Source organism: Anopheles maculipalpis, chromosome 2RL (genome assembly GCF_943734695.1).
Source record: "Anopheles maculipalpis chromosome 2RL, idAnoMacuDA_375_x, whole genome shotgun sequence".
Taxonomy (NCBI): Eukaryota; Metazoa; Arthropoda; class Insecta; order Diptera; family Culicidae; genus Anopheles; species Anopheles maculipalpis.
The window spans coordinates 78,245,313-78,272,846 of NC_064871.1; the positions used below are offsets into that span (position 1 = coordinate 78,245,313).

The 27,534-nt window shown below is 42.7% G+C and overlaps 2 protein-coding genes across 2 annotated transcripts in view; both read left to right on the top strand.

Moving 5' to 3' along the window:
• LOC126568579 (histone H3.3A-like) overlaps positions 1-27,534 on the top strand; it is a 537,920-nt gene that overhangs the window by 25,146 nt on the left and 485,240 nt on the right. The window lies entirely within an intron of this gene.
• LOC126567807 (roundabout homolog 1-like) lies at positions 1,323-20,278 on the top strand. The gene is made up of 7 exons (XM_050224108.1): positions 1,323-1,507; positions 15,472-15,658; positions 15,731-15,834; positions 15,929-17,619; positions 17,910-18,051; positions 18,126-18,177; positions 18,874-20,278. The coding sequence occupies exons 1-7, from the start codon at positions 1,387-1,389 to the stop codon at positions 20,270-20,272; spliced, it is 3,696 nt and encodes a 1,231-aa protein (XP_050080065.1). The 5' UTR covers positions 1,323-1,386; the 3' UTR covers positions 20,273-20,278.

Below are 27,534 nucleotides of genomic sequence, written 5' to 3' on the forward strand. Positions count from 1 at the left end.
TTCACTACCAATAATAGCGAATTATTGCGTTCCACGCGCTTGCGGGATTTTCGAATGTTGAAAATCATATGGAAGGATTGAAAATATATAAGAAACGGATACTGTCGAAAGACACAAAGTCTCTATAAGCCAATAAGCAAGAAAAATGACTGAAATCCCATTGCTCGACGTAAATAGAAATACATACCAGGACCGACGAAATATTCCATTCAAATTACAAAGTGACTAGGTAAACCCTGTATAAATGAACCATGGCAACAGGAAGGGTGGGATTGGCCTTAAGTAGGACAGCCAGCCGCCAGCCTCGCCAAAAAATCAATCAGGAAAAGTTTTTCCCTCCCGCGTGTCATGCAAACACGGTTCCGCTCCATTCTATTCGATATAAATAGTTTTTCTTAAATTCTTACTCCTCTTTTTCTTCACTTTCTTTCTTTTCAGTGCATAACCAGTTCGGTGGAAATATGATTAAAATTTGATTTTCCTATTGCGGCACAAAGGATAACAAAGCAGCCGGCTCCAGTTTGCGCTCTCTCTCTCTCTTTCTCCGGAAGAAAACAGTGTGATTTTATTTTGCATTTATTGTAGGGAAAAAAAGAGAATAGAAATATTAAACATACCCACACCTAGAGGAGTCATCCGTCATACCAGACATCCAAATGGCTACCTGTATCCGGGAAAATTTTCACCGGCTTCCATCACAATAATCATCCTGGATTGGGGTCGGGTGTGTGCCCGATTTGTTTGGTGTGTTTCCCTTTGCACCATCTCCATCGCGTGTGTGTGTCTGGGTCCGTTATTATTGTTGCGGTGAAAATCCTTCAAAATCCTGTCCCGCGCGCGCCTCTCCCGGATTCACCGGTTTCTGTGTCAGTGTGTGTGTGTGTGAGTGAGAAAAAAGGAATAGTTTACGTGCAATCATAATTTTTTTTTGCTCTTTTTGTTTTTCACCGGTGTGGTGTGGAAAAAAGGTGTTGTTTAAATGTTTCCAATCGTGGCAACCGTGGCGTTTTGCGTGTGCTTTTAAGTGTCCTGGTGGTTTGTGTGTGTGTGTGTTAGCCGGAAGTGTACAAAAAAGGAGAAGCAATTGCAGCGGATAATAATCAACGTGGGAAATTGCAGTACCACCGGGTTGTCCTGGGACAGGTCGTTGTGGATCCAGTGCAAAGAGCAGCCATACACACAAACACACAAGCGCCGGTAAAACCAACGCCCCACATGCGCGGCGTGGTAGGGAAGCAGAGGAATACCCGGTCGTCACCGGATCGGGCTGTGAGGAAGGATTAATCCAACGTTTTGCGAGCGGCAATACGTAGCGCGGGCACAGTAAATAAAATTGCACAATAATTATATCGACCGGAAGTGGACGAGCCACGGGACGTGAGAGAGATGGTTGCAATGCCGGCCGGATGCATCACCCGGTCGTCGTCGGCAGCTCCTGTTGGCTGTTGGCGTGTGGTAGCGGCATTGCTGATAATTAGCTGTTTATATAATCCGCCAGCAGTGGAAGGTAAGACATGCTTTAGTTATCTATTTTAGCCGAAAACATCGTTACTAATAATCCGAACGAAGCTGCAATATGTCTATGGGTGCCAAAAATTGCATAGCCAAAAAAACGCCCCCCCCAAACGACGAACGAAATTGCATACCTGTGCGAAAGAATGCGACTCACAAATCGATCGTTTTTCGTAGCTGAAAATTCCGACAATTTTCGATGAAAGTTTCGTCACGCGATCACGAGAGCTTCGGATGGCCAGTGTGAGTGAAAGAGACACATAGATTGTTGGAAAGGTAGAAAACACACAGTGGAAATACCCCTTTTTGCTTGTGTGCTTTCTCGCAAAGTGTGTGCGTGTGTGCGTATGACAAAACCCGGTCTCTAATCGACCGCTTTCCGCCGTGCGCGTCGGTGTATGTGTGTATACATTTGCCATCAGGGTGGGCTGTGTTGTGTCATCCTGCTGAAAATTTCAATGAATTTCCCAACAAGAGGGAAAAACAAACCCGGCTGGATTTTCCTTTCCGTTCCAGAGTCTGTTCTGCTCATGCTGGCGCCTGTCGCTTTTGCTCTACCGGTCGCTATCTCTTTTTCGTAACCACGTGCGTTTGATAGAGAGCACAAGGACTCGTCTGATGCAGCAAAATGTGCCCTTTCCAGCGCACGATTGTGAGGGAGTGCATGAAAGGGATAACGTAGAGAGAGAGAGAGAAGAGAGAGCGAATGTCCTTTCATCATCAATGCCATCTCTCTTTGTTGTTTTTAGTAACCATCTGCGGGTTGTATCCTCGTTTTGGAATTGATATTTGTTATTTAAAATTTATCTGTGTTTGAAAATTTATCTGAAGTTTTTCATTTAATTCCTTCAGTAAAAATCAGAAAGTTTATTATTCTAAAGGTAGAATAGATTATAATTTATCAAAAACCCCGTATGTTCATTTTCTGGCATTTAAACGTCTTTGCTTAACCTCTTCTTCTTCTTTTTGGCGTAACGACCTTCTAATAGGACACACAGGCCATTTAATGGCTTGCTAGACTAGCTGTGATAAGTTGGATATTCGATCCACACAACCGGACCCGGTGGCTGCTTAACCCTGTTCTTCTTTTTCTTGGCTTGACGACTTTCTACTAGGTCATGCCGGCCATAGCATGGCTTTCCAGACTTGCTGTGATAACCACGTTATCGAATAGTCAGTCCGTACAACGGGTAAACGGTCGCTGGATGGGATTGGAACCTCGGTCCTGCCGTGTGAGCACTGGACACCGTTGTTGCCCTACCACACGGGCCGCTGGTGGCTGCTTAACCTAGGTATCCTCAAAACTGTTCTTGGCCGAGAGCCTTATTTTCCTGCCTTTTCTTGTGAATGGAAGCACGCCATGCTTTAATCGCATGATGGACCTGCTGCGCTTACTTCTCAGTCCAAAAGGGTCAACCGTATTGGTCTAAAACGATTTTACGAGCTAGCATTATCCGGTGAGATTTACCATGACGAGATCAACTCTCACAGGAGCTTTTGAATGCTCTGAGAATCCTCCTCTCCAAGTAATTTGTAAGCAATTAGAATATAAGTCTTCAAATTTGGTCTGTCATGACATGTGTTTTGAGTTAATAAACGGCTGTAGTGTGGCTGATTTGCTACCCTTCGGTATAAACTCAAAATATATTTTGATGTCTTTGCCGATCTTTGATCGAAGCCAGGTAAAGTTTTGAAGTGTCAGATCAGATTAGAGAAGATTTCATGAGTTAAACCTACCTACCCACAAAAAAAAAACACTTTCATCCAAAAGATAGAGTACTTCATCATTCGTTGACTTTCCGCAGTCTTGCGTCAAAAAAGAGACACTTTACACGACATTTGTTAATAGATTTTAGGTTCCAATTTCCATATTGTCAAAGTGCTTGCAATCCTTACTACGGCAGTTTCTGTGTATCTCTTGCATCCTTGCTCGCATCCTACCCATGTGAGACTAGTTTTGGCTGAAGGTTCCAAAAGCGATTCTATTTCAGTCATCACAAGAGATCTTGGCGGAGGCGGAGAAGTCATCCTTTCTTTATTATCACCATCATCCCTCCATGGAGTGGTAAATGTCTTCGGTTGTTCGGACTTCTTTACGCGCCCTTCGTTCTTTACTTATCTCGTCGGTCACATCCAATATCCGGAGACGACGAAGCAGTGCCCTCGAAAAGAAGAGGGAAAGCCATAGCGGGAAATCGTTATCGAAAGCAAATATGTGTTGTCGTTGGGTTACAGCAAACCGAGTGAAAAGAGAGTCCAGCATTTCGGGCCTTTAGGCCTTCTCGAAGGTCATGCCCAAGAAATGTGCATGGACGAAAGGGAAATTAAGAGGTAGAGAGAAAAAAAAACAGTAAGAAACGGACGCTTCAAGTAAGGCCAGTAAAGCGGCCCGAATAGGAGCCAACAGAAACGAGTTCTTTGCGAGCAGCGGCATTTTGTCTACCCGACCTGTGCTCGGCTTCTTTTTAACCCAAGGACAAGGACTGCCTCACATGGCAATATTCCCCGGAGACTTTCTGGCCCTATTTTGTTTGGACAGGCAATCGAAATAGGATCATCTACGATCGGAATCGCTTTTTCGAAAGCAAAAAAAAAAAAGAAACCCAAATTCAAACTGGTCGGTTGGTGGAAAATAAATTTCTCTTCCTTCCTGCACCACCTACGCTACCACGGGTGTGTGGGTTAATGCCGCTTAGTGTAAGATTCGTGTAAGCAAGAGGGTGGTTTTATGCAAAAACGATACCATCCTTCTCCCGCGCGATAAAAATGTGTCCATCGTTGCTACCAACGGCATCCGCTTAGCCGAAAGGGAAATTTATTGGTCCTGGGTCTCCCTTCTCCCAATCGGAGGAGGACGGCTCGTTGATAAAATCTTGATCGGAATTGAAATGTGCTCCACACAAAATAACGCATTTATGTGCCTGATGATCGACTTTATCGCGATAGGGAAAATGTGATGAAGAAATTCGTGTGACCTGTCGGTTTCCCAATTTTTATAGCTTACCTGGCAGTATAATAGATCAGAAATAAGCATTAATTTGTTGCAAATGGATGCAGAAAGTGCGATAGGATAAAATGGTTGTAATGCGAAACAAGGCTGGATGAGGTAAATCGTTCGAGAAGACATTATTCTGATATCTTTAGCTGTTTTTATCGCTTACAGGGTTTTCCAGTTACCACGTTAGATAACCAGATCAAGTCTTTTCGATTACAAAACAAACAAAAAACTCCGAGGAATATCTTAACACTTCGGGAAGCGTTTCGAGCATACTCCATCCTTCATGCAAGGTGCCGGTCGATTCGCCCTACCGCATGGCCCATGCTTCATGCATTTGCTTACAGTTTTGGTGAAGCTCCTCGTTTGCAGAATCGGGAATTTCAGCCGAAACCAATCGGTCGTAATCCGCCGCCGATACTTTTTTTGTGATAATCAACACGTGCGATCTGAACCCCAAGCACTTCCACCGTAAGGTTCTCCAGGATTGCCCCGTAAGTTTCAATCGAAAAACACGTGAAGTGAGATCTGGTCAATCGGAAACTTGCTGCCGTTGTAATAAAGACTTAATCACCTCTGGCCACTTTGTGTTGCACGTTACTGTGATGAAGAGATCATCCTTACCTTGGTATCTGAGCTCGCATGAAACGATCGCGACCAGGAAACGATGGTACCCGGATAACACGCCTTCTCGCTGGCTCCAATGTTTGGCCTTATTCAGGTGCTCCATTTTGCTACTACTGGTCGGCTGGACCTTCAAAGTCCATAATGCCAGCGTATGCCTCAGTACGCAGTTGCGCTTGATGGTCTCGTTGCAATTTTAATGCTGCGAGCCACTGAAAATTTCAAACTGTTTAAATCGATGCGAAACTGTCATAAAATCTTTTAATTATGATTTCAGCAGCACCTGGTTCTCGTGGCCCGTGGCCTTTAGGTGCTGCTCCTCGATTTTAAAACTCTGATCTACGCAGTACCGCTGCATAACTCTTCCGGAGCAATGGAAATGTGAGTTGTTTCCTCTTCGTGCATAAGCTGAAGGCGGCATATTCTCTAGGAGTAATTTACAACGCCTGGTGCTGATATCATCCGTGCGCGTTCACGACGCGGTGCCTTTAAGATGCCGTACGTCCTACTTGTGCGTATGGATACAGTAGAGGATTTTGGAGTCGTAAACACGGTTGAGCATTCCGGTGCTACGGTTCTGCAGGACAATATTGTCGTAATATGACGCGTCTGTCCTTATTCATTGCTGACAAAAATGTCACCGACTTCATCGGCAGTTGGACGATATTGCTGCCGGCGGATTGCATGATTCGAACATGCTTTGGAGGGTAGCCACAATCATCCGATCCGGTTTTTTTTTCGTTGTTGCTCGACACTTGAATGTTGAACGTTGCTCGGCACGTGGAAGTATGACTGCGCATACATCGGTGCATGCCCGGGAAGATGATCAAGCGCAGATGGGGCCGCTGAGTCTTGAACACCCTTAACCGTTTGTGGCTATCGACGCTGTTCAATGGTTTGAAAATTACACAGAACACAGCAATATTCCCAACCGACAATTATTTAATTTTTTGCAATTATAAAAATCAACATAATGATCATAACATTTCATTGTAAATATCATGAAAACGTAGAAACTACACATCCAAGTAGGGGTAAAGCCTACTTGAATGTAAAGCCCAGCATCACCACTTTTCATACAGTTAGTATGGAGAAATTTTTACATCCAAGTAGGGGCAAAAATTGCCCGTTGCAACATTTGTACACTGGTCCGTTTCACTAAGGCTAATGATACAGTTTCATTTGAGTTTTGACACATTCCAAAAGCTTCTGATATTACCGGAAGGTCAAAAAAACAAATTTTTATTCGGAAAATATGCGAAAAAATCGTTACGGAAAAGCTAAGCTGTGCCACCAGCCCAAAGGCTGATGATTTTGCTTGATCAACTGGGAAGTCTTGTACCACCGTTAGATAACGCTTCTTCTTAGATAACATAGTTCCTTGCGCTGTGTGTGGGATAATATTCATAATTTAAAGTCGTTGAAAATACGTTCCAAATAGAAGATTCCACAACTTGAACAAAACTCCAAACCAAACGCAATTAAACTTTATGCCATCTTCTTCTGCGAAACTTACGCAATTGGAAGTCATCGGGCCTGACGGCAAATATTCTACGTATAAGTCCCTTGTTATACCTTTTTTTTTTGTTGCTGTTGGAGGCACTCCCCAAGACCTTTTTGCTGCCTGCGAACGGTTGTCGTCGGATTAGCACCGCGGACATGATTTTGCCGCATTAGTGATGCAGATTATGAGAAGATGAAAGATCAAAGTTCACAGAAAAGCTTCTCCTTTTCGGTGATTGGGGACGGGGAAGCGAGCATCTTATGATGCGCTTCTGCTGTGCTAATCCTTTCGGCCGATTGAGTGTCCTTTACCATTGCCCTGGTGTTGGTGGCCCCGAGGATGATGATGATGTTATGATGCTGCCGGCCCCTCGTAACCTAATTTCGAAATGCCGGGTTATCGGTGGCAGCAGACAGTGATAAATGGACGATTGAACGGTAGGAGCATATTAATTGTCCGATGTGTGTGACACCGCTCGAAGAGATGGAATAAGATATAGGTGGAAAATAAATGATGGTTTGGGAAAGAATGGAGTTAGTACTGACATCCAGAATGTGTTTTGTATCATCAATTTCGGAATTGATCGAATATTAAGGTTTCAAAGTAAAATTATTTATCAATTTTCTTAAAAGGTATCCTTTACTCGAGTGAAGTTAATCTAAAGCACCCTCCATATATCAGTGGCTCAGTAAAGGTTCGACTATTTTTGGATCGTTCCCTGCCTTAATCGATCATTGCTAAATCAACAACCGATATTTCTACGTCACAGACAGAAAAAAACGCAAAAGGGTTAAAGGGATCAATGTTGTTTGCGGGAAGTTTTTAACCTTTAGCTTCCAACTTTAAGATCACAACTTATACGATGCCAGGTGGTTCACAGAAATACCCCCCCCCCCCCCCCCCCCCCTAAGCCAGTTCGAAGAAATAAAGAATCGTCAGCATAAGAAAGTTTTTCGCCACAACTACTCCTTTGCAAGCAAAAACGAAAATCAATACTTTTTGTGAAGCAATAGGGAACCGAATAAGCCACAACAATACATGAAACACACTGCAATAGAGAAATGCCAACAACTGGCTTCTATCCATTGAGAAGAAATGAGACATTATCGGTGTGCGGAAGCGCGGAAGAGCAGCGTGAAGAAAATGATTTTCCCTTTTTTTGCAGAAAATCTGAAACAACGCCCAAACACGATTGTGCCGACGAAGGGGGCTCAAGAACAAGAGCTGACTGCGAGCGGGTTGAATGGAAATGCTTGAGTGAAATGGCGAGAGAGTCGTCCAACGAGTGCGATAGGACGACGGGACACACCAACATTTGAATATCAAGCTTTACCATTTTCGGAAGCACTAACACAACACTCTCTTTCTAACTCTCGCAGTGTCCTTTGAACGCTCCGACTCGTCCCGTCCCGTGGTGATAGTGATACAGAGCAACAAGGACACGCTTTGGTTTTAGCATTTGGCACGTTTTCGGCTAGTTGAATCGGGAAGAGCGGAGACTTTCGGTCTGATCTGCTACTCTATTTTAAAACAACCATGCAATAGTGTTTTGATTTTGTTTTTCTTCATTAAAATAGGAGGAAAATCGATTACAAAAACAGTGGATATCGTTTTCCTCTGTTTAGAGTTTCGTTCTAGGCACTGTAAGCAGTTTAGAATGTTGAAATAGATGGCGAATCAAATGTGTTTCCTATGTGCATCGATTTCTGGGCTGCAGAGTTTTGTTCCGTTTTAATGGCGTGTTGAGCCAATTATTTTGATCGTCTGGATATTGATGATGACGACAAAATCGTTTTCTTAATAGTGTCAGGACTGATTATACAAATTCATAGTATCAGTAAGACTAGTACGCCGATAACCGGCATCATCATCATCTTCATGTTGTCCTGCACGTCGTTATTTTAAAGAGCACGTCGTCGTGACATGGCTAGGTCAACAATAGATCTCCAGGAAACTCGATCCCTGGCTGCAGCTTCCCATCCATCCATGTAGACACCCGATCTCCGACAGATCTCCCTTTACCTGATCCAGCCAACGAACTCCCAGTGCTCCACGACGCCTCGTGCCGATCTGAGGGTCGCTGACGAATAACTTCTTGGCGGGGCATGAGTCCGTAGCATACGCATAACATGCCCCAGCCATCGTATCCTGCTGGTCTTCGCCACCGTCAGGATGTACCGGACACACCAAGAGCGTTTGCATCCTTCGCTCGGATGACCCAAGACTCGTTGCCATATAGGATCAACAGGCGAAATCAGTGTGCGATATATCTCACAGTTCGTGCGGTCTCAAAGTCTACTGGATCTCAGCAGACGGTGAAGGCCGTAGCAGGCACGATTCCCCTGCACAATGCGTCTTCGGATTTCGCTGCTGACATCGTTATCCGAAGTTACGACAGACCCAAGATAGCAGAACTCTACCACCTCGAGGTTGTCGCCGTCGACTAACACTCTGCTTCCCACTCAGGCTCTATCACGATCAGAGCCTCCGGCAAGCAGGCAATTCGTCTTCGTCTCATTGATCATCAATTCAATTCTTTCTGCTTCACGTTTCATTCGGGTGGACGCCTCACACACCTTCGCTGTCGTCTTGCCAACGATATCAATGTCATCGGCGAAGTCAAGAAATTAAAGAGACCGGTAAAGAATCGTGCCACGGATATCGTTGTCTAGCGCCGCGCTTCGTATGACACCTTCCAAAGCTATATTGAACAGTAGACAGGAGAGTCCGTCCCCTTGCCTCAGACCCCTGTGAGATTCGAACGATTCAGACAACATGTTATGACAACATGTGTGTCCTATAGGCGGTATTAAGAACTGAAATGGCACGATAGTTCGAGCATTCCAGTCTGTCGCCCTTTTTGTAGATTGGGTGAATGACGTCCAGTTTCCACTCCTCCGGTAATTCTTCCTGTTCCCAGATTCTCGTGATCAGCTTTTGCATTTCGACGGTAAGCCTCTCCGGTCCCATCTTGAAGAGCTCGGCAGCCAGTCCATCACTACCAGAAGCCTTGTTGCTCTTAAGCTGCTTGATGGTGCTCGCAATCTCATGCAGAGATGGCGGAGGTCTTCTGCACTATTGCTATCACTGATTTTGTTGCTGCTGCTGTTGACTTGTTTTGCTACTTGCAACAACCTCTCCTGTCCCTGCTTGGCTAACGATCTGTGACCTAGTAGGATCGTTAAGACAAGACGACGAAGAAAAAAATATTATTAAGTTTTCTGTAGAGCTTTCAATCGCTATTGATTGAAAGCCATTGTCTTCTAATAATTTCATTCGAAAACCTTTCCGAAAACCTATTGAGAAAACTTTGGGAACGTCTAGTAGTTGCTAGAAAGAACAGAACGAGTAACTGCCAAGCCTCGGAATCCCGAATTCATATCTGTGCAGTAGATTATCACTCACCACTGGTAGATGTCTTGTTAGATGTTGTCTCTGAATAAGAAGTTTAACTTTGATGTCGCATTTGTTGCCCTCTATGTCTCATAATATCCCAAAATTAAACCAAGACTAAACCACAGTTAAGTCATTGCGCCCAGCTAATGCTCAATATTCAAGCAATCGTCAGTCAATCCTAACTACGTAGGAACGTCCCGGATGTAACGTTTGAAAATTGGTCTTGCCGTGTGAAGACTGGCTCCTTTGTCGCTCCTTTGTATAAGCTTTGTCGGCTTATACTCAAAGTAAAACATATCTTTTATTTTTGAAGGATATAAACCTGATTCAAGTACACTTCAAATGAATCGTTGTTTGGCCAAAATCATTCCAAATCTTTCAAACGTTTTCCGAGCAAAAACAAAACGGTAATGTACTTCAAGTCTCTGAAGACAACCAAATGCGCGGCCACATACTAGAAAAGGAATTTTTTCTTTTTATTGTTAGTGGGCATAAATGAAGTCATTCCACAGCACAGCCCAAGACAAAAGTACAAAACGCTCGCGCAATACTTTGACTCGCGAGTGATATAATGGCAAAGCAGCCACCGTTACCCCGCGGACTACACCGCTGAAAGGATACGCGGACGCTCGAAAGCGGTTCGTCGGAAGCCCTTTTCCTCACAATTAGCAAAACTCGTCACCATTGGTATATGTAGGGGAGGGAGGGATGAGTGTGAAAGAGGTCCCATCTTAATACTCGCACCTACTCGCCGCCACCAAAAAATCTGCTCCCTTCAAGCTCGGGCATAAAATCACTAAAGCCCTTTGTTGAAAAACGCTTCATTCTCAGCCGTTAGGCTTTTTTTCCCTGGGTTTTATTTTGCCAATTTGAAAACTGTTTCATTCGGTGTTGCTTCGCGGTTGTGTTTCCCCTTTGGGACGGTGGAGAATTGTTGAAGAAAGTCAAATCGTTGTTGTTGCATTGCTGCGAGAATATTAAAAGCCAAAGCGCTTTTCTTCACACAAAAGAGAAGAGGGAAGCCCCGAAGAAGCTAAATGAAATAAAATAAAAAAAAGGATGCTTTAAAATTAGTAATCACGTTTCGCATAGCGATCGTTACTGGCGGGGTAAAGTCCTTCGGTCTTGTTTCGTTTGCTGGTTGGTCCTCGGTTGTGGTGTTTAAAAGGATGTATTTTTTGTGTTTATTTTTATTCGTCTGTCTTTACCTTATTTTATACCTTTCCTCTTCTTTTTTTTGTACCATTTCTTTGCATTTTGAAATAATGAAGGGATTTCACTATTTAACTACTGCTTAAGGATTCATACCCGCTTTGAAGGGAGGTTTGTTCCGTTGTTTTTTATCTTCTCTTCTGCTCTTCTTTATTTGCCAACTTGCACCACCGTCACACTGCTAAATGTTAATGAACTTTAGCGTTTTGTCTTTGTGAGTTAGTTTTGCTGTTCGTTTCTTCGTCTTGAGTTTTGTATGAAAATTATATTTTGATCATTTTGGTATTTATTTTTACGTTTCTTTTTCCGACAAAAGACATATTTTTATTGCACATATAAACACATATGTATCATGTGTGTTGCATTTTTTCTCCCCCAAGCGTCTATTTTAGCTCCAGAATGAATCGTTAGGAAGTGAGTAAAAGCAGCAAGAAATTCTTAGGTGAAAGTTCATATAAATTCATGCCAACAAATCGTAGCCAAAAGCGTCTACTCTGCCGATGGTGGTGTGAGCGAGAGAAAACCGTTCCGAATGCAACAGTAGTCGGGGCGACCTCGCCGGTGCATAATATGCAATATAAAGTGCAATATGTATGATGATGATATGATAAACCGGTTGCTTCGCTCTTCCTAAGGCTACGGGTTAGAGACAAGCTTCTTGCCTCGGTGCTGCCGCTACTGAAGACATTCAACTTTCCCGAATGCCCGAAACGAGCGTAGTAGCATCTTCAAAAGTGGCGTCGTAAATTTCCGTTAACACACACACACTCGCTTGACTTCTGTTGCATGCATGGCTGCAAGCTGGGAAAAGGGGGTCGAGACAGCAGCCAACGCGCACTGTTGTCATCACGGCACATTTGGCCCTGTTCACCAGCATCACCATATGCAGGGAGGGAAAGGTTGGGTCTTTTACTTCCTTTCCCCCTGAGCAAACCCGTATCTGGTGTTAGAAATGCATCAGTGAGTTCAACGGGAAAAAATAATAACCATTTTTGGAAGAGGGATCCTAACGCGGTGAAAGTGTTAGGTGTGTAGAAAATGTGTCTTTTTTTGGAGTTTTGGGTTGCATGGGTGGATTATTTCCGATGGTGTTCATACTGATTACGGTATGGGTTTGTAGATGTTTATTGGCTTATTTCTTTATTTTGAACGGTGAAAAAATTTCGAGATCCTGAGATATTACCACTGGGTGCAGCAAATTCTGAGGTATGATTCTCACAACAATCTTTCTCATCTGGGGAAAGGTCAGAATGCCTAATGAATGTGGCGATATCCTAGATCGTGGATAAATATTTTGGATCCAAGACAAGATAGACAATATTATGTAAAAATCAGCAGCAGCAATAGGCTCAAAAGAATCCATTGTAGAAAAACCTTTTTTCCAACAATAAGTTCTTCGTCTATCTAGTCTAAATAGGCCTCTGAAATTAGACCACAACGACAGGCAGATTCCTTTGCACTTGTTGTGCTCCAATACAGAAGTAAGCTGTAGCTATAATTTTAGGTGAGTCTATTCATCTAATAGACCATCCAGCTACAGTTAAAATTAAGTTAAGAAATGACAGAAATTACTCAAATTAGTCTTCCCGGTTCTTCTGCTAAAGAAGAAGAACCTGAAAAACGTAATAGCGTAAGCTGGTGCGAGGAGTCCTGTCCAACGTTCGACATCTTCGTTGTGGATATATCTTGTAAATCAATTAGAGATCTTTAAGCAAGATCTGTGCTCCGGATGTTGTCAATCCATGAAATCTCTAGATCTGAGACAATGAAAATGTCCAATTCTTTATGAATCTACTAAACAATTGTTCTTAATATAGTTCAATGCATATTTCAAAATTTAAGTCCACATACATCAAAACAAGCGTTTCAAACGATTGTATCTATAACTTAAAGTCAACACCAACCACTCTTTGTGCTCCACAATGCGGCTGCCCTTTAAAGCCAAGTTTCACGGTTGAGTTTGCGATCCGTCCCTACCAAAAAAAAAAAAAAAAAAAAAAAACGGACAGTAGGGCAGGAAATGGCGATTAAAAATCCTTTCAAACTTTCAGCCTCTGCAAGGCAGCCCGTGGCCTAGTTGTTAGCGCGAAGCGATGGGATATGCAATTCAATCGATAACGGTGAATCCCCGCAAGAGGCAAGAATGTATCGCTTTTCCGGGTGGGTTTTCCTTCCGGGTTGAGAAGGAAAAAAGTTGGAGGAGAAAATTGACTACTGCCAACTATTTGTTGGATCTGAGGGGTGGTGATGTATTGACGAAGCTTTCAGAGAAAACCAACGCTCGACGAATGGAACGGTGTTGACGGTACTTGCTAAGTATTATTCGCTGGATTAGTAGCGATGCTTTGGGGATGGTTTGGAATGCGAATACATTTAGCGTGTTCCCTACGATTGCCTTCAGAAGCTCGACTGCCCAGCCTTTGGTGTGCCTTCATTGTGCTCTCTTTAACTTGTTGCAAAATTCTAGTATAGTTCCTAGGACAGCACAAAGGAAGAATTCTTAGCTTAGAGTTAAGCAATCGTGTTGAAAAAAACGAGCTAAAATTTATGATAAGCAATGGCCGAAACCATCCATGTTGCGGTCAAACGAGAGAGGTTAACCAAATTGAAGCTGGACTTAGGTTTCGACTTGCTGCTTCCCTAAGGAACTATCAACCTTCTGTTTGATTTCCGTACCACAGAAACCACTGAGCTACACGATCGGTGCTCCATTTTGCTCGTTTATTTATTCACCCTGCTTTGGTTTACACACGGATGCAGCTCTAATCTGCTGGTGAGGTGAGAGGCCTCAATGTCTGATCCGATCGGTTTGAATGAAATACGGTAAACATATGCGTTTGTGTAGCTTTATTTACTTGGTGTGATAATAAGTGCGTGAGTGACAACTTACGGACTGGAAATTGAAATCATTGATGATTATTTGTGAAAATTTTGAATGTATATTTTGGTTATTTCTACACTACGCTAGTTCTTTTATTAATTTAAACTCAGTCTTTCCGTTAAATATTGAATTCAATTATTCCTTAAAACAAATTTTGTATTCCTTCAGTTCCAATTTTTTAGCCCCCGGCTATAGTTTTAGGCGAACACCTGACCATTTTTAACGCCGCTCGTGTGCATCGAAATTTAAGTCGTTGTCCATTTTTTTTTCCTACAATCGTCTACTCCCAATTTTCCTGATGGGGGAAAAGAATGAAAATTACGAAAAAACACACACCGCCAGTTGTGGATAGGCTCTGAAAAAATAAAATCCCGAAAGGGTGAAAAACGTTCTCTGGAGGCCGCCTTGGTTCCGCCGTTTCACGTTGTTTCCGGGTGGAATAAAAATAATCACATAACGAGTAGTGGGTATGGCACGGACGTTTTTTAGTGAGCATTCTTTTGAAGAACCATTTTTCCCTGGTCGTTCTATTGGGTTTTTTTCCCATTTTTTTTGGCTGCTGCTACTCGCTCGCTCTCTCTCTCTCTCCTATCTGCAGCCGCTGTTGCTTCGCATGTGCCATGCCAGAGACCGGGGCAAACCACTTGACACTCCATCCATAAAACCCTCACGCTTGGTCGCTTTGCGGGGACTGGGTCTCTGCTTCCCTTCTGCTACCGTACGTTCTATTGGTTCCTGGGTCCGCAAGCCTTTGATATGATTGTCGTCGGTGACGACCAGTGTTGCTGGTGTTGCGGTGGTGGTGGTGGTGGTTATTGGCGCAATTGGTCGCTTGCCCAGTGGCCCCAAGTGGATAGTAGCAGATGGCCCACTACGAAACCATGACAGATTCCCCGTCGTTCGTCGGTCAAGAAGAGAATTAAACCTCCCTCCCGAATGGGATGGACATGTGGAGTATAGCCACTTAGCGTCGTTTTTGTTGTTGTTGTTGCCGCCACCGTTGTTTCTTCTGGAACCCTGCGGTGGTGGTTCGAGGTTTGCTGTACAGCACAAATATTTGATTATGGAAGTTCTATTCTTAGAATCCGCTCTGGCGCATAAATGAAGCATCATCTCCCTCCGGGTAACCTACATTCCGCCATCTCGCGTCCCATGTGAAAGAATCGCTTCTATATCGGCCCCTATGTGGTATGGCGCAAAGCAGAAGGTGATAGGAATCTCGCAGGCTGTCATTGCATTTATTCCAACCCATTACGCAAGTGAACCTGTGTTCTCGCTGCTTCATATGATGTTCAATAATGATTCACACGTTTTGTTCTGTTTCTTTTCTCATCCTCCATAACGTAGCACAACAGCGACCGAAAATTAACGAACATCCTAAGGATGCGGTGGCGGCCAAAGATGAACCACTCACCCTGAACTGCAAAGCGACCGGACGACCGCCGCCCGAATTTATCTGGTACCAGAATGGGGTACCGCTTGCCCCATCTGATCGACGTGTAGTCCTCCCGGAAGGGTCGCTTTTCTTCCTGAGGTAAGTTGGTAAAGTGAGTCAACTAAGAGCAACGTTTACTCACAAACCATCCTCTTGCATCCAATTGCCCAGGGTCACTCAAAATAAGCGGGAGCAAGATGCTGGAGTCTATCACTGCGAGGCCCGCAACTCGGCAGGTGTTGCTGTTAGTGAGAACGCAACGCTACAGATAGCAGGTAAGAGAGACACGAGTATGGTATATTCGCGAGTCGAACTCCTCCGCCATCAATGTCGGACTAATCCCTAATCACTATTGCTTGATCCTTGCAGTTCTACGTGACGACTTTCGGCTGGTGCCAAAAGACACGGTAGCCCTCGTCGGTGGCCCCGTCGTACTAAACTGTACACCTCCACGGGGCATCCCGGAACCATCAGTGCTCTGGATCAAGGATGGCAAAATTCTAGACATCAACGGTAAACATCACTCACTCGTCGATTCCGGCAGTCTGCTCATCTCCGAAATTCAACCGAGCGATTCGGGCAAATATGAATGTTCCGCCCAAAGTATGGCCGGTACGAAAACCACTCCACCGGCTTATCTGAAAGTTCTTGCACCACCAACCATCGTCAAGAGTCCGCACGATACGGAGGTACTGGAGGGCGAAGGATTTGATCTACCGTGCGGTTTAACCGGTGATCCGAAACCTATCGTAACGTGGCGGAAGGAAAGTGGCCGTTTGCCGGAAGGTCGCTCGCGCAAGCTGCTCGACAATACGCTGCGCATTGAGGACGCCCGGCAAGAGGACGAGGGCAAGTACTACTGCGAAGGTCACAACGAGGGTGGCAACGTAACGATATCGGTGTATCTGTACGTGTACGAGGCGCCAACGTTTATGGAAGCTCCGGTAGACGTTATGATCCGCGAAGGGGAACCACTTTTGCTGCCCTGCCGGGCAAAAGGGCGACCAGCGGTACGGATCTTCTGGGATCGTATCGATCGGAAGCATGTGGACAATAATGATTTGCATCACCACGAGACAGAACAGATTGCGGGAGGAGACGGTACCGGAGGAAGGAAGAAGCGAGCCGTCAGTTGGGGCTTCCCGGAAGGATATGCTTTTGCACCGGAGATGGCATCGTTTGTGGCCAATGGTAGTGGTGACGGTGGTGCGGGTCGTGGCAATTGGTCGATAAAAATTGAGCCCGTTTCTGAGCGACAATTGTTACAGCAGTATCCTGCGCGGGTGTCTGCCTTCCGTGCTGATTCGAGTGAGAGAAATCGGTTGCTTCTTCGCAGCCGACGAGACACGCCACAGGAGGGCGATCAGCATGCGGAAGGTGTTACTATGTCACCAGACAGCTCGGTTGGTACTGTGCCCGCCTCTACAGCTCATCCACACAGCAGTAGTGATATCATTTTCGAAGACAATGGAAGTCTTTCATTCAGACAGATTCTAAAAGGTGACGAGGGTTGGTATGCTTGTGCGGCCATTAACGAGGCGGGTAGTATTGTGAAAAAGATTCACATCAAGGTAATGGCCGAAGGTGAAGCGCCAGGGCGGGATCCAATATTGGAGTACGAACAGCACCGGTGGGTTAATGATCAACAGTTTATCGTACTGAACAACGTGTTCACCGTGTCCGCTACCTCGATCGGTATTACCTGGGACGTGACGGATAGTACGTCCCGGATGCAGCTTCGTATGTACTATCGAGTCGCTTCCAAACCTGTGGACTATTATCTATACAATTCGACGTTTAGCAGTGTGCTTACTACGAGCAACCTGAAAGAGCTAACCCTGACAGGGCTTCGTCCGTACAGTGAGTATGAAATCTTTGCCAGCATTCCCGAAGGACTTGCTGGATCTGTGTCGAATATTAGGCGTGGTAGAACACTGGATGGGCCACCATCTGCCCCACCGGTGGATGTGCGAGTTGGTGTGATTAATACGACGGCTGCGTTTGTACGATGGTCACCACCACCGGTGCATCTGCTCAATGGAGAGCTAACGGGTTATAAGGTATGCAATAACTCTTTTTTAAAGAAATTAATTCACTCTTACTCACTACTGAGATTAATTCTTTGCAATTCGAATCGTTCTGGCGACTATTAACTCCTTGGGAGTGAGTTTGATAATAACAATTCACCAAAGGAGTTTAAAAACTCTGCAATTTCGAGTTTCTCTGCGAGGAGTTTCTTTAAATCATTCATTAGAAAGATTTAAATTACTCATTCATTATTACTCAGCACTTTCTTTGTGAATCAACTTATAACGACGTGTTTTAATTGAACTTCGTTTTTCTTCTATAGATACAAATCAAGTCAAATGCCACTAACAAAGTGCTGGGACAGATGTCGCTCAACTCCACAACGCAATCGGTCGTCATCAACAGTCTCACGCCCGGTGCGATGTACATTGCTCGTGTTGCTAGTCTTACAGCCGGTGGAATAGGTTGGTTTCGGATTGGGTTTTGGAGTGCATTTTTTTATAATTCTTTTTAACATAATATTTTTTTCCTTTTGCAGGTCCTTACAGTTCGCCTACACCGTTGCACATGGATCCACAAAACATTGTGAGGTAAGACATTTGTTGACATCTGCTTGCTAACGTATGCAATTAAAAAAAAAACTGGGAAAAAATGTTCCGATTTTTCATGCGTTTACACTGTCACCTGGCGATCGGCCCATCGGTCAGTGGTCAATGTATACTAGTTGACTACATACTGTCAACATTTGAGAGCTTCGTCACTTAACTTGCAGTAGCTAGGACAAGAACAGTAAAAGCTCTTAGCGCAAAAGTTTGTTCGTTTCGTTCGTGAACTGCACAATCCCATCCAGGACCGACTTTTTAGTCGGTCGTTATGTCACATGACCTGTCGACCGGATACGAACGGACAAATAACCATCAGATTCTTGCCGTCCTGGAGAAGGGATAGTTTATAGAGTGGGAGCCTAGATCTGGTCATCCAACCATTTTAAGCCACTGGAATAATCAACAGAAGTTGCCAATCAATGAAAAGGACAGTCACATCCCGTCCCGTGTAACAAAAACAAAAAAAGTCAACAAATTATTTTTTTTCTATAATGGCATAAATGCCGGCAAAACGCCGCAAGATGATGAGGCAAAGATTGTTTTTTTCTTAACTTAAAGATTTATTAAAGAAACAATGCAATTTCTTTAGTTACAGTATCTTTTACCACTTAAAAATCGCTTTCTTTAATGCATACGTAACTATTAGACAAACTGAGCTAACACCATTCCAATTTTTTCCAGATCCGATCCAACACCAAGCTACTGGACTGCCTCCTGGATGTCCGGTACTGCAATAGTCGTGCTTTGCGTTGGACTAATCAGTGCGGCAATTTTTGCTATCTTTTGGACGGTAAGGAAGAAGCAAAGTGTGAAAGCGTCCTATCCAGGACCATCCGTTACGACGATCATACCAGACAAGCAGCATACCCTGTGGTTGCATGGGAATACACTCGTAAAAGCACCTTCCCATTCGCTGGATCCACCCAGCACGTCCGAGTATGCCGAACTGACCAACAATACGATGCAATCGCAAACGATGGGCAAGATGATGATGGGAGGAGGAAGTATTCCACCCGAGCCGTATGCCACGGTAACGCTTCAGCGTGGTGGCATGATGACACTTGGAGGACTTGGAGGTCCTAATGGTGGTGGTGGAATGGGACCAACGTTGTCCGAAGAATCGTGTCTCAAGTGCTCGAATGGCAATAGTCCAACGTCGAGCAACGAGTACAATGCACCGATGAGGGAACCGATCAACATATCGGATGTGTTGCCACCTCCACCGGATCATCCTTACGGCACATATAGACCACCGAACAACATGACGATTCGTACGAATCCAGCTGCACTCTCTCCACAGATGATGCGAAAGAACGGAAATGGAGGAGGTAGTCAAGGCAATGGACAACCCCGGTGGGACACATTACCACCACCGATTCCTAGCTTCCCCCAGAACTGGATTCGACCACATCCGCACCAGCAGCAGCAGCAGCAACAACAGCATCACCATCATCCCGATATGTACAACAATGTAAACACGACAGAAAATGACTACGAAAGTGGATCTGTACTGTACGAACAGTGTTACAGGACTGGGCCACCATCCAGTGGGGGTGCTAGTGTTGGTGGAGGAAGTGCCATGACCGATCCGATGTTGATCGGTGGCAATATCGAGTTCTTCAGCCAGGCCGGTGAACCGACAGAAGAGTTCTATCGCAACGTGAACCAAGAGTTCTCGGACGACATGGGCTTCGAACCGGCGAGTCCACCGGCACCCTGTCCGGAAGCGGTACCGTTCAATGGTGGCAAGTATCTTGCGTCGTCCTCCAGCGAGAGCCCTATGATGACTGCCCGACGACACAACAACAATGGTGGACGTGGTGGCTATGTAGGGCAACAGCAGCACCATCTGCAGATGCAGCAGCACCATCAGCAGCAACTGTTGCAACATCAACAACAACAGCAACAACAACAGCAGCAGCTACACGGACAGAACAGTGTCGAGCACAGTTCCGACGACAGCGATTGCGATTGTGGGAATGGAAGCAATGAAGGTCGGTGGGTACCGCGAACGAAACCACGCTCGCGGAGTCGCTCGAAATCGACCGATCGTAAGTACAACCGGAATCTCATACGATAAGGCAAAGTGAGGTAGGAGAGAAGCAAACGGCTTGTTTTGTTTTTGGGCCGGTCAAGCACACACGAGGCTATTCTCTTTTTCGTGACACAAATATTTAGTCCTTAAGAAGCGCGATTCGGCGAGGCGTGTAGCGTAGGAAACACGCATTATCAACTTCATCCTATCATGCATAAAAACGAAAACACACCGAAAAAAAAAAACCAACGCATACAACACACATTCAAAGTACGTATTAACGCTAGGCTATCATAGCTTTCTCTTTAGTAATTTTAAAACGAGCATTTCCGACTCTTGTAGCGCCTCGCGGTACGGAGGAGACCGCCGTACTTTCCTTAGGATATTCGCTTTTTTCTTATCTTCCCACACTCATTTAGTCAGTACAGGGCAGGTTAGTCGCTCGGCCGATATATCGATGCCACCAGTAAGCAGTACAAGTAAGAGGGATAATGAATTTACTGGGTTTGCCCCAGACCATAGAACAAGCATTGAGAATAGCTTGAACAATGCAGGATTAAAAATGCACAGCATTTTCCGACTTGAACACACACTTACATCAGTATAGCGACGCTGTTTCAATCGTTAGATTCTTACTTACGTACGATAAACATAGCCATCGTCAAAGTACGGCAAAAGTGCCGAGTCGGACGATGATCTAAAATAATCAGAAAATGTGTTATCTATTGAAACAGTGTAGCTAAAATGATGCAATGCGTGTTCAAGTCGGATAATGCAGTGTATCATGAATTCCGCTTCGTTTTTTTCTTTCTTATTACCTGTTCTATGGGCTGTTAAACCTTGTATTTAGTGCTGAGCAGTATGAGCGTAGAGTAGAATAACAGTGGACATCACAGAGAACACAAACACATACACACAGAACACACACACGTACACACATACACACACACACACACACACACACACACACACACACACCGTCGGTTTCGGAAACGTGTGCGATAAAAACGAAATGCGAGCTATGTGGATGTATCATCTTGTGTTCATCGTCAGCCAGCTTTCAGCTGATTGATGTCAAACCGTATTGGGAATGGGTGAATGGCGAGAGTTCTTTCGAAACTTGTCACCTAATGCTGGTACTCACGGGTGCTGTGAAGACTAACTACTCGCTATTTATCATTCAAATGAATTCTTTTTTGTCTCATGCTCTAAACAAGAAATTGAGAAAGTATTTTCCGTACCATTAATCTCATGCGTTGAAAAAAAACGAGATTTTGTTCTAGTGTGCCACTGTATCCACTGTAGCTACTGTAAAGTGTGGAGTTCCAGTTTTCAATTCTACATATCAATTTTCCCGGTTTTTCTTTTTAATAGTAAAGCACACACTAGCCGAGGTTTGAAGAAGAAGATTAAACCCTTAAAAATGTACATTTCTCATCATATGCTCTCTATCGCTCTCTCATGCTTAAATAATAGTGTCATTTTGTAAAGTTACCATAAACCAAAGCGAGGATATCTGTGTCATAAGGTTCAGATCGATTGGCAAAACATGTTCACTCACGCACCGCCAAAATGATGCATTTTTTGCCTTCCCGGAATCGCGATGGGAGTACCACAGTGAGGGTCAAAAGAGAGTGTTTGTTTTTTTTTTCGTTTAACATTTTCAAGAAATATATGTATCAAGAAAAGGTTGCAAAGGCTTCCGGGTCACAAAGAATTCACGTTCCTGATGAATGTCCCTGAATTTTTATTCGTTTGGAATTGTTACGACCGACCGTTGGAGAGGGTCGTTGTCTCGCTCCTTGCTCCTTGTACAGCGATTGTCCTTAATTTGGTTTGTTTGTTTGTTGTCGTCGTGCTCTTCGTTCCTAAGTTCGTCGATGTTCGTCTGGTTCTGGTTTGGTTTTCAAGTTTGCCAACTTTGGTGAACGTGTTAGGTGTTTACAGAGATGCAAATTAAGAAACAAGAGAAACAAACAACATAACAAGATGGTACTGTACAGCAAAAACAAAACACATATATCTATATATATATACATTAAAATAATATATATAAATATATATATACACCAAACTCACAATAATCAGTAGAGAGAACGTAGAGGAAAAAAAAGTGCGCTGCTTAGTGAATAGCACAAGAGAACGAAAAAGTGTGTCCGATTTAGACGGTTTAGGTAAACACAGAACACAGCCAAAAACAAAAAGCGATATCAAGAGAGACCTTGAAGAGAAAAAGAACGCAGAGACCGAATCTGAAATCTCGGTGGGACAACAGCAACATGCAACAAGTAACAGGAAGCAATTAGAAGCTATAATAAAAGAAAGATAAAAGCAAGTGTAAGAAATAATGAACAGCACACAAAACGAAGGGTCCCAAAGAAAAAGAAAAAAAAAACAACAAAAACACAGCAGAGCAAACAAAACAAACAAATCAAAAAACATATGACACAAAACAAACAAAGCAAAAACAAATCGACCGCAAAGTATAATATAGGAAAGGAAATATTATATCAACTGTGATAATGTAATGAAACAAAACAAAGCAAAACAAAGCAAAAAACTAACAAGGGAATCATGTGGATAACAGAAAACCGCACTGCAAAACACAAACTTTAGCGCGAAAAGGCAATGTTGACTTTTGTGTGTATGCGTGTGTTTATTGCCGACCGTTTGTTCGATTCGGTTTTGAAGCAACAGACACTAAAAGGAAGCTCCCGATTAGCTCCTTCAGATCCTTGAACCTCCCAGACCGAACCTTTCGAATTCTCAAACCGCGAAAAGCTGGCTGGATAGCGTTGAATTGTTTGTTATTTTGGAAATCGACAGTCAAAAGAATTCCCAAAAAAATGAAGTAATATTGGCAAATTATGAAAATGGGGGTGAAGTGTAATAGTGAAATAGGGAAGACGCGCATTTGAAAAAAGCAGCAAAAATTATGCATTACACGTACATTACATATAAATATATAATAGTATTATATGAATTAATTTACTGCCTTACAAAAAAACAAAACGTAGCTAATAAACCGTGAAGCGTGTCGAAAACAAAAAATGCAAACAAACAAACAAAAGAAAACAAAACTGCAAATTTGGGATTTTGAGGTTCAATTTTTGGAACACATTTCGGAAAATTTTGCATGGTGAAAAAAAGGAAAACAGAAAACAAATGCAGAGCATGTTACGGGAGCCAGAAGAACAAACATAAAGGATATGTGTAAACTAAAAGAGGTGAAGAATCAGACTAGAGGAGAAGTTAGAGAAAACACTCACACACAACAAATACCCAGTAAAGTAAACAAGTAAACTCGAGAAGACTTATTTTACATCATGATTATTATGATTGATAAGTAATAATATTACCAATCCACCACCAATCCCATTCCCAATAGTGGATATATCGTATAGGCCGATAGTAGTAGAAACTGATATAAAATGGCGAACATGGTTAGCATATTGGATGAGTGCGTAAAGTGATCAAAATGGTGGAATCGAATCGGCAGCACAAACGAGAAAGGGGAGTGAAAAAACGGAATGTATCAGTGTGCAAGAAGCAAAGCGATGTAAGCAACTAAACCTAGCAAGAGAAAAACCGGAACAAATCAAAAGTAAGCCAGAACGGGAGGGAAGGTACGATGCGCTCATATTACTCTCTGCGTGATGCATTTAGCGAAGAAAGCAAAACAAAAATCCCTTTAATCTTTAACATTAATTATCATGCGAAAAATCCAAACTCAACAACCCCCAGCCAACAAACATGTACTATTTATGAATCCTAATCATCCATCATAGGGCGCCCTTCATTAAGAAAAGCCATTTAGAACACACAGACAGAAGCATCATCATACATATAAATATATACGTAGCAGAACCGTAAGGAAGTTCCGATGTAGAAACTGGCGGCCACACTTTTGCGGGCGGTTCGCGTGTCATAATCCAATCAGTTAGTACGATACGATTACAACTACCTTTAAGAAACGTTGCATAGTCCACATAATTCTATTCACATTCTCTTGCCATCTCTAATCTTGAACCGTGCGCGTATATCCTCACAAAAAAAAAATGACAAAACAAACACACAACAAACAGACACAAACTTTACACTAGAAAGGAAGGCAAAATCACGAATAATAGGTTTAAATGTTGTCTCTTTTTTAATCATTAAGGTTTATCACTTGTAAAATGTGTTCCATTTTTTACGTACACTATTTTTGTAAGTCAAGTTTGCTTAATTTAACTGCTAATGATTTAAAAACGATTTCATGCATGCCAAAGCCTCCCATATTAAAATAACGTCCCTTTTTGTTATGTGTCGTACGAACGAGCATTAACTATGTGCCATAAGTTTGTTTTGTTACATTAACTCACACACACACACACACTGCCTGTTTTGCTTAGAAATGGTTTCGTTTTCCCACCCCTAGAGTTCGTAATTCGGAGGTAAAAATAACAAAAGCCAAACAGAGAGAAGAAAAGGGTAAGAAAAACGAAGAGTTATATTAGAAGAAGAAAACTAAGGAAACAAAGAAGAAATCATTCAAGATGGGCCCAACATGATTGACTATAGTAGCAATTACTTAACGTAGCGAACGAAACGAAAGGAATAGCATACATACAAACAATAACACACATTACAAAAATAAAACAAAAAACGTATAAGAAAGCAAGAAAAAACACATTTACACACGCATACTCTCTAGCGCAAATTTAATCTTCTAATCCCGCAAAGTAAAGCAAAAAGAAATGACGAAACAAAACAAAAGAAAAAAAAAACGAGAAAAAATAAGCAATTTGCAAATGGTAAAAAAGGAAAAAAAACATCATAACCATAGAAAGTAAAACAAACAACTCTATTCTCTTCAATCTTTACATAAAACTTGATTTTTTTTTCTCTCAAATATTTCGCTTTCTCGAATCCGCTTTTCTCGCGCGCGCGCTCCTAGCGATTTCTCTCTATATTCAACCCCGAAGGAAACAGGACGAAAGTATAATTACCCTGTAACGAGTGCTCTGTAGCGTAACATTTGGGACAAAAAAAAAAAAACGGAAGCCGAACGCACAAGGAAAAATAAAAGAAGAAAAAAAAACCATGATTACGACAAAACCAAAAAAACAAAAGTGTTATCGTGCGAAACATATAACAAAAGCAGCCAGTTCACTTTAGATAAGTAGTGATTAATGAAAACCAAAAACAAAAAAAAAAGGAAGTTGGAAAAGAAGGAAACAAAAAGTACTGTAGTGTGTAAGCGAATAAACAAGTAGTAGCAAAACGGAACCAGAAGGAACGAAAAAAAGGAAGCGAGGGAAAAATGGAAAGGAAAATAATCAAAGAAAGGAAGCGAAAACCAAACACGGTACGAGGCTAGACGGTATCGTGTTTTGTGTTTGGTGGGCCATATGATATCTCGAAGTAAATACTGAGTTTTCGGTACTTTTTTTGTCTCGTTTCGGTCTGTTTTTTGGAAGTAGTATTGCGAGAGTATTTTGTTTTTTTGGTTTTATTTTATTCGAAAGCTGTGTAATAAAAAAAAAAATGCGAAAGTAATAAGTAACAGAGAAGCAGTTAGACGATAACGCAAATTAACAAACACCCAAAAAAGCGCAAAAAAAAACGTAAAATGAAAAACTTTTAGATGATAGTTTTAAAACAGCGGAACCAGCAAAAGCAGCAAAACGAAGTGGGGTGCAAAAGAAAACCAAAAGTGCAGCGTAGAAAGAAAAAAAAAGTTAGATAAACCATTCAGAAACATATTCAAAACCAATAGCCACATCACAGAAAAAGACGACAGGAAGAATAGAAAACAAAAACCGATAAAAGAAACAACTTAACCACTTCAAAAACTGGAAAGGAAATACACTCCAAAACTCCGAAACATGTGGATAATCTGGATAATAAACCCAAACTTATACAGGTGCAGCACCGCCATCTTCCGGGGAGGGTGTGTGATTGCAACAAGTCCAAAAATCCAAAACCTATTCTTCATGCCACAAACAGAAGAAAACACGGAAGCAATCCTACTACTATATATATATCTCTCTCTCACACTCTCTCTCTATCTCTCTTACAAACCGTAATAAGTAGAAATGCGCAACCATGGAAAAAAAATGCAAAAGGTCGAATAATAAATCACAGCAAAAAGTGGCAAAGCCCCACAAGTGAGCAAGTGAAACAAAAGTAACTAGAGAGGAAGCAAAAAGAAAAACGAAACTAATAATGAAGCAAACAAGAAGAAACAACAAGAAAACAAAACAGCATCCAACAATGAACATATAGTAATAAATAAAGAAACAAAACAAATGAGCAGGTTAGCAGTTTTCCATTGAAAAAAAAAAGTAAGTAAAATTAGTCGTTTTTGTTTTTGGTGTATCGTTTTTGGGGATGGGGGTTGGCCAAATATCCGAAAGTAAATTGTTTAGTAAGTTGCTAAAGTCTGGAATGGTTGTAAGCTACCGTTAGTTTGTTACTTTGTTAATTTATTTATCATTTCAACGGCTCTTTGAGTCATCTGTTGAAGCATCTAAAGCTATCTTATCTTAAGACAAAGATTTTCCACGAGCTTATGTCGTGCTGCTGTGCTGTCGAGCTTGTGTTATGTTCCACGAGTCCAGAAACTCCCTGAAAAATCAGCGTGGAAAACTAGCGATAACTCGCTCATTGTTTATCCTATCGGGGCGTGCAGCATACCGTTGGATGCTTCTTTGAACCGCGCATCTTTGTGTCGAACACTCCACCTTGATTCTTCCACTCCCCGCCCAGTTATTCCACGAAGAGAGGTTTTCCGCGGAAGATCGGCGATAACTCGCAAATTTTTGGTCCGATCAAGGCGTGCAGCATACCGTTGGATGCGTCTTTCGGGGCTAAGAGGGTCGCACAATTTCTCGGAAAATTCCACCTGGTTCAGGTTTACTCGCAATTTTTTGCATCTATTGTACGACAGTCAAAATAGGACCAAACTGAAGTATAATTATAAAAGTACAAAACCCTATAAACCGCACTAAAACTCACCTTGCCATAAAAAAAACATTAAAAAACACCGGAAAGGAACGAAAGTATCGGAGCGGAAGGAAGAAAAAGGGACGGTACTATTTTGCTAGGTTCGAACCGGAATGGCCCACACTATTTCATAGACCAGAATGTTTTAGTAGTACAAGGAAAATGCAATAGATGGCGCTTTTGGGATGTTGTTTTTCAAGAAGTATTAAGTGTAAATATGTCCTTTTTTAGGAAAAAAAAACTTAATTTTTGGGTAAAATTTAAAGCACAAAAAAAACTCTCTGAGTTGTGTTTGGTGTGAAAAAACGTCAAAAACG

Coding starts and splice junctions, on each gene's coding strand:
- LOC126567807 (XM_050224108.1), top strand. CDS start 1,387: ATGGTTGCAATGCCGGCCGGATGCATCACCCGGTCGTCGTCGGCAGCT. Junction 1,508..15,471: donor TAATCCGCCAGCAGTGGAAG/GTAAGACATGCT, acceptor TCCATAACGTAG/CACAACAGCGACCGAAAATT. Junction 18,052..18,125: donor TCTTACAGCCGGTGGAATAG/GTTGGTTTCGGA, acceptor TTCCTTTTGCAG/GTCCTTACAGTTCGCCTACA.